The 7861-nt window shown below is 37.2% G+C and overlaps 1 protein-coding gene across 1 annotated transcript in view; it reads right to left on the bottom strand.

Moving 5' to 3' along the window:
* Positions 1 to 7861, bottom strand: part of EML5 (echinoderm microtubule associated protein like 5) — a 197726-nt gene that overhangs the window by 56712 nt on the left and 133153 nt on the right. Inside the window, exons 23-25 of the mRNA XM_006879132.1 lie at positions 7078 to 7209; positions 6164 to 6252; positions 2997 to 3173 (exon numbers count right to left, since the gene is read on the bottom strand). Coding sequence (XP_006879194.1) covers positions 2997 to 3173; positions 6164 to 6252; positions 7078 to 7209 — 398 coding nt within the window. The remainder of the gene's footprint in view (positions 1 to 2996; positions 3174 to 6163; positions 6253 to 7077; positions 7210 to 7861) is intronic.

The following is a 7861-nucleotide window of genomic DNA, read 5'->3' as shown; positions in this document are numbered from 1 at the left end:
GGATCATCTAAACTGAGCACAGCTGGCTAATTCTAAATAAAAATTTTTCTCACCATAACAAAAAATTTGGTTCCTGTGGACTTGATTTCATTTTCCTCAGCTTCAGCTTGAACTTGCATATGAGTAGTTGGTTATCTGTTCTACAATCAGCACTTGTCCTAGTTTTCAAAGCTGATATTGACCTCCAGAGATCCTTTCCACAAATGTAATCGATCTGATTCCTATGCATGCCATCAGGTGAAATAAGTATGTATAGCCTGTGTTTGTGTTTCTTATAAAATGTATTTTCAATTACTGTCACAGATTGCGCAAAATTCTATCATTCAATCTCCTGCTTAATTTCTGAATTACTGAACAAAAAAAACTCAGAACACATAAATTTTTAAACTTGTATTTTCATTTCAGTGGTGATCGAAAAACATGTTAGCAGCAATTCAGGTGTATCATGTACTGAAGAGCATATTATTTCAACACCTTAGGTTTATCACCATGTTGGTGTCACATTATTATACAGATCTTAACTGATGATGTCACTGTTACACTTTGCTAGTCATTGACTAGCAATCAACTCACAGCTAACCCTCCAGTGGGTTTTCAGAGGCTGTCAATTACACAGAATGTTCATCTTTTTCCCACAGAGCAGCTAGCAGATTTGAACCCTCTGCTTTTGGATCAACAGCACAACTCCTTAACCTTGGCCAGCAGAGCTCAACATAAAACGTCAGTAATTAATAAATATATCTGGATGTTACCCAAAAATCTCATTTTTATTCTAATAAAAATGACTTTCTGGCCTTTTGGTAGTAACATGGGCAAAGAAAAATGATATGAGAACTGAGTCATCACACAGTGCAAAGTAGCACAGACAATAGCAATACAAGGAATCTGTTCAAATAAAAGAACAGTTTTCATTACTTGAAATCAACCTTGTTTATTTTAACTTTAAAGGTGGTACAGACTTTTTGTATTCAATTGATTGAAATATTTTCAAATGTAAGGTGTTTAAAGACTTTGGCTACACATAGCAGCCCAATGTACAACAGCTCTGAACCCTGCTCTATCCTGAGCCAATCTCATCATTTCTGACATACCTACTTCCATTACTCCAGTCTCCGAGTCAATCCATTTCATCCAGGGTCTTCCTTTCTTGTCCTGTCCCTCCACCTTTCCAAGCATGATGTCCTTTTCCAAGCACTACTCTCCCCTGACAACATGCCCAAAGTATGTGAGACAGAGCTTCAAAATCTTTGCTTCCAAAGAGAAACTTGTTTTCATTCAAGCAAGTAATTGCAAAGACTATGGCCTGCATAAGGTGCACCTTAATCTCCAGACTGACACTATTGATATTCAGTCCTATGGGGAGGTCCCTGACAGCAGATTTTCCCAATGCAATTTGTCTTTTGATTTCCTGACTACTGGTGCCAAGACTGTGTAGACTGTGGAACAGAGCAAGCAGAAATTCTTAGCAAACTCAATCTCTTCTTTGTCTAGCATAATGCTGTCAATTGGCTCAGTGGTGAGAATCTTTGTTTTCTTGATGTTGAGATGCAATCTATATTAAAGACTGCAGTCCTTGACCTTCTGCAGCAAACATTTCAGGTCTTCTTCAGTTTCAGCAAGCAAGGTTGTGCTATCTGCATAACGTAGGTTACTGATGAGTCTTTCTTCAGTTTTGATACCATATTCCTCCTCATAAAGTCCAGCCTCTCGAATGATCTGTTTCGCATATAGATTGAAAAAGTATGAGATAGGGTGCATCTCTGATGCACACGTTTCCTAATGCTTTCTTGCTCTATTTTGACTACTGCCTCTGGGTCTAAGTACAGGTTTCTTGTAAGCACAGTGAAGGGTTCTGAGATTCCCATTCTTCTCACACTTAGCCACAATTTATTGTGGTCCATATAGTCAGATACCTTTGCAGAGTCAACGAAACACAGACAAATGTTCCTCTGGTACTCTCTGCTTTTAGCCAAGATCCATCTGACATTGGCAATGATGTCCCTAGTTTCACGGTCACTTTTAAACCCAGCTTGCACATTTGGTAGTTCTCTGTTGATGTTCCAGTAGTTTCTGGATAATCTTCAGCAGGATCGTGCCTGTGATATTAGTGATTGCTGTGTAGCACAGAGTTGGAACTGACCCATAGCTGATCCTCCAGCGGGTTTTCTGAGGCAGTTAATCACACCAGAGGAGATCACCCATCTTTCTCCCATGGAGCAGCTGGTGGCCTCAAATTACATGCCATCGAGATTGCAGCACAGCTTTCTACCTCTAGGCCGCCATACTCTGTTGGGTTGCCCTTTTTCTGGGATGGTAATAAATATGGATCTTTTCCAGTAATTTGGCCAGGTGGGTATATATTTCATGGAAAGAAATTTAAGTTGGTAAAAGATGTAAAAGCAATGTTTCATTTAAGAGGATAGTTAAATTATACATAATTGAGTAACACTGTACAATATAATATACAAATTAAGTTACAGGATAATGATTTTTTTAACGTCTTTTTTAAATTTTACATTGGCTTGAATACAAAGTTCATATACATTGTATTTCACGCTATCCTTCATTCACATTATATTTCATACAATCACTCTCATTCATTATGTTTTGTAAAATTCATCACCATTGAACTATGCCCACCATCATCCTGTCTTTCCAGATCCCCTCCAGATCTTTCTCATTTCCTTTACATCCCCTCCCTCCCCTCAGCAAATCGTGTGACCCTATGATTTCTCCCTGCCCACCTTCACCCCTCTGTTCCCTCTCCTCCCCTTGGATTCCAATACACATTTTACTAGTTATCCTTCTGTTTTTTATAATAATGGTCCTACTTAGTATTTATCCTAACAAATAATAAATATTTTCTGTATTATTTGGACACCAAGAATAGGGAACCTAATTTTGAGTATTTACTACTTGCAATAATGGCACATTTTGAAAAGGCAGCAACATAACAATTTTTATAATAATCAAGAAAGTTAGAGCAAAACACATACTTTAGCAGGAAATGTAAATAACTTCACAAATCCCAGATCATCGCCAGTAGCTAGGATTGTCCTGTCACTGGTGAGACAAGAGGCAGTGATGTCTGTGACTTCTCCAGTTATTGGCCAGATGCCCTCACAGCATAAGCCAAGCACACTTGTCCATGAGGCCCACCCAATTTTTTCTACCTAAAAAGGGGGGAAATGCTATAAGTTTATATTGAACCTAAAAACTTATTATACACATATTTCTCTGTTAAAGTAAAATAATCCCATAAATAATCATACATGATTTCTCTAGCTAAAATCTAGGCAGTAGTCTTGGTTTTGTAGCTCCTAGAGTATGATAGTTTCCAGAGAAAAATTTCAACATAACATTATTCGAGATGCACTTATCCATATACACTATGTATACTGGACGTTGGGGGTGGGGGGATACAGTGGTAACTGTTGTTGTTAGGTGCCATCGAGTTGAGTACGACTCATAGAGATCCTATGAACAAAATTTCTGAACCTCATTCTATCCTGCACCATCTCACACTTCCTGACACAACAGACCCCATTGTAGCAGTCATCATGTCAACCACCTGCTTGAGGGTCTTCCTCTCCTTCTCTGACCCTCCACCCTTTCCAACATCATGTCCCTCTCCAAGGAATAGTAAGCACCTCCCAGTAACATGCCCAAAGTATGTGAGGTGAAGTCTCATCATTCTTGCCACTGAAGAGCACTCCGGATGCACCCTCTCCAAGACACATCTGCTTGTTCTCTTGGCCTTCCATGGGATGTTCAGTGCTTCTCTCCAATACTACAGCTCAAAGGCATCGATTCTTTTCCTGTAATCCTTATTCATCATCCAGCTCTCAGATGCACAGCAAGTAACTGAAAAGACTATGGCTTAAATCAGATGTATGCACCTTAGTGCTCAAACTGACATCATAACTCCTCAATAATGTAGAGAGGTTCCTAATTGCAGATTTTCCCAGTGCAATACGTCTTCTTTGATCCTGACTGCTGGTACCAAGGGTGCTAATTGTGGATCCAAGCAAGCTAAAGCTGTTTACAGTTTCAATCCACTCTCTATCAATCATGACTCTGCTTATTACTCCAGTGGTAAGAAGCTTTGTTTTCCTGACATTGAGATACAATCCATACCGAAGGCTGCATTTCTTGACCTTCTGCAACAAGTGCTTCAAGTCCTCCTTAATTTCAATAAGCAAGGTGTGTCATCTGCACAACACAGGTTCCTTATGAATCTCCTTCCAATCCTGATGCCATACTCCTCTTCACAGAGTCTAGTTTCTAGAATAATTTGCTAAGAATATAGTTTGAATACAACCTGGGCGTACTCCATTTCCAATTCTAAACCATGTAGTGCTCCCCTGCTTTGTTCGCACAATAGCCTCCTGGTCCAGGTATAGGTTCTGCACGAGTACAATCAAGTGCTCTGGGACTCCCATTCTTCTCAATGTCAGCCACAACTCATTATGATCCACATAGTCAAATGCCTTTGCATAGTCAATAAAGCACAAATAGACATTCTTCCGGTATTCCTTGCTTTCAGCCAGGATCCATATGGCATCAGCATGATATCCCCGGTGCCATGGCCTCTTCTAAATCCTGCTTGAACTTCTGGCAGTTCCCTATCTATGTACTGTTTCAGCCATTTTTGAATGATCTTCAGCAGTATTTTGCTAATGTGTGATATCAATGACAGTATTCAATAGCTTCCAAATTCAATTGGATCACCTTGCTTGGGAATGGGAACTAATATGGACCTTTTCCAATCCATTGGCAAGACAACTGTCCTCCAAATTTCCTGGCATAGCAAGGTTGAGTGCATCGAAGGCTGCATCTGTTAACTGAAACAAGTTAATTGGTATACCATTAATCGCTGGGGCCTTATTTTTTGCCAATGCCTTCAATGAAGCTTTTACCTCCTCCTTCATTACCATTGGCTCCTGTTCATATTTCACTTCCTGAAATTTTTTTCAGTGTCAATCAAGTCTTTCTGGTACAGTGACTCTGTGTATTCCCTCCATCTTCTTTTGATGCCTTGTGGGTCATTCACTATATTGCCCATAGCACCTCTCAATATTGTGACATGAGGCTAGGCTTCTTGATTTTCCAGTGCAATGTTTAGAGTCTTTTCTGACATTCATTTTGTTTTGCTTCCTTCACGGATGATATGCTTGATATTACCCTATAACTTATCTCGTCCTCAATCATTGATGTTCAATGTCTCAAAGCTATTCTTAAGATGATCATGAAATTCAGATCTTGGTTCCTATGGACTTAACTTTAATTTTCTTTGGCCTCAATTTGAACTTACATATGAGTAATAATAGGGAAGACTTTTTCTGCCTTTCACATAATCAAGAAACTTCAGATGCTTTATATTTAAATCCCCACTGATGCTTTATTGGTATAAGTATATTCTCCAACTTTTATTTACAGTCTCTTTTTCCTTATTAAGCCACTTTCATGTTAACCTTGTTAAGGCCATGTAAAATTTTTTTAACTACTGTGAGGCATAAAATACATTTGTGTATGTTTATGTTGCTGCTGTTTAAATATACGTTTATGTGTGTATGTGTTCCTGCTGTTGTTTAAAAAAGAAAACTGCCAACAAGTGCTTTAGTTAGACCTGAATTCCAATAGATACAGCAAACATGCAATATTCTAATCTTAGAAGGCATGTCTTCTAGGTGTCATTGAGTATTTACTGTTCTTTGAGGAAAGGGATTTGAGAATGCCTAGATATGTATAATTGTTACCCATGGCAGGCAGTATTTGGTGGAGCTTCCCAATTAGAACAAGCTTGGAAGCAAGAGTGGCATCCACTTCTGAAACAGCTTGCCTCTGGAAACTCTATGAATGTGGAAGAACTATGAAAGTTATACAAGTGTTCAGGTCTTTCATTCACAGGATCACTTTGAGTTCATCTACGAATCAATAGCACCTAACAACAACAACAACAACAACAACAGATATGTAAGTAATTTATTCCTTGCCCATATATGTATCCTGACCCAATCAAACAAACACATTCAAAAGGCATCTATGATTTGAATATGCTGAGAACAGGCTTTTCCTGTGACTAGATGAAGGAAGGTAGGCCACAATTCCCTAACCACCCTTGCTCGTAGAAACAACACTACGAGCATCATTCTCTTCCTACCTCCACACTGGGAATGGTTTGTTTTTTCCCTCTGGGAGCTTCAAAGAATAACTGTTCTTTAGCACCAGTGTTGACTTGTAAAAGCTTTCCTTAAAAAATAAGAAATATATAAATATACATGAAAATGTATAAATACATGCACATTTAGTATATTGCTTAAATTTTCCAGCAGTCAATATGTATTAAAAATATTTCATTCTCTTAATCTCAATATAATTAATTAAATTAACAAATGGCTTTTTTGTGTGTGTATATACATAAAAACTATGCACTCAAGAAACAAATGTAACATTTTTTAAAGATAAATACAAATGTTTTGTCTATATTTGGATAAAAAATTTAATTTGCCATTCTTGATTTATTTAGATGCATAAACAAAACAAGAACAACTGAATATTTTATGTTAAAATTTACACTTCTTGTCTAAATTCCCACTGATGGTTTAACATGAGAATTGGAAGCCACACATCATGCATTCTGCTGAAACAAAAACGCCCAAAAATTCTGTATTTTGTGCAATCATGATTATACTGAGGGTATGTATTTTATACTAAATAATGTAAATATAACTTAAATCCTCCTTAAGGTTTTTTACTATCCATAGTTGAAGTTATTATTTACATAAAATTTATCTGATAAAAACTAGGGCATTATCATCTCTAGAAGTTATTTTTGTATAATATTTAAATCATTTTACAAATTAAAGAATTTATCACAGTATTGTAATTTCATAGATTGTTCATTTGAATAAAATTTGATGAAATATTGGAAAACCTAAGCTTATTCGTGATATAGAAAGTAGTAGATTTTAAGAATGACATTTGTTTTTCACAAAGTTCTAATAAATTTCTGCCACTTCCCTATTATATCAAGTGAAATGTTATCAAATAGTAAGTTATTGAACCAGTTCTTACCTCTGCTATCCCAGTCAATGTGGGTTATATAGCTGGTAGCGCCTTTGCATATTCCTACTCGTTTACTACTCATTACATTGTATATGTCTATAAAGCTGTCATGGGATGCGACGGCTAGATACTTCCCAGAACCTAGAACAGAAACATATTTGATGACACAGACTACCTTTGGACATATTTTTTACAATTTCCCAAAAAGAGTCACTTTGGTGTTAATATTTTATCATGAAATATTAGGCATGACAGATGTGTCAAATGACAAATATTAACTCCTATATCTTAAGTATACTGTAATCAACAAATGATTTCTTACTGTAGTGAAGTGGTCCCTGGAAAGCAACTGCCAAAAATGGTATGAAATCTATTTATGTGACGTGTGTGTGTGTGTGTGTGTGTGTGTGTGTGTGTGTATAATGAAACTAATCCAACATAAGTAAATTTGTTAGTAGTCTGTATATTAGACTAAGTAAGTCTGGTAGTACACAATAAGTGGAAATTGAGGAAATAAAATGAATGTCATTTCAAAAGTCTGTAATGAAGGTAGTCATCCAATTCATGTCACAAATGAGGAAACTGAAGCTCACAGAAGTGTCTTGCCCTGTGTTACACAGAAAATTTACTGATAGAATTTATATTGTAGATGGCCAAATACTTTACTATCTACCTTGCTGTTGTTGTTGTTATGTGCCATCGAGTTGCCTGGGACTCATAGCAACCCTATGTACAATATCCCTAAACTCTGCTCTGTCCTATGCCAGTCGCACTGTCTCTGACACTCCCATCC

The sequence above is a fragment of the Elephantulus edwardii genome, unplaced genomic scaffold (genome assembly GCF_000299155.1).
Source record: "Elephantulus edwardii isolate Elephantulus edwardi_28Jun2011 unplaced genomic scaffold, EleEdw1.0 scaffold00002, whole genome shotgun sequence".
NCBI lineage: Eukaryota > Metazoa > Chordata > Mammalia > Macroscelidea > Macroscelididae > Elephantulus > Elephantulus edwardii.
This window is presented reverse-complemented; position numbering and strand designations above follow the sequence as displayed.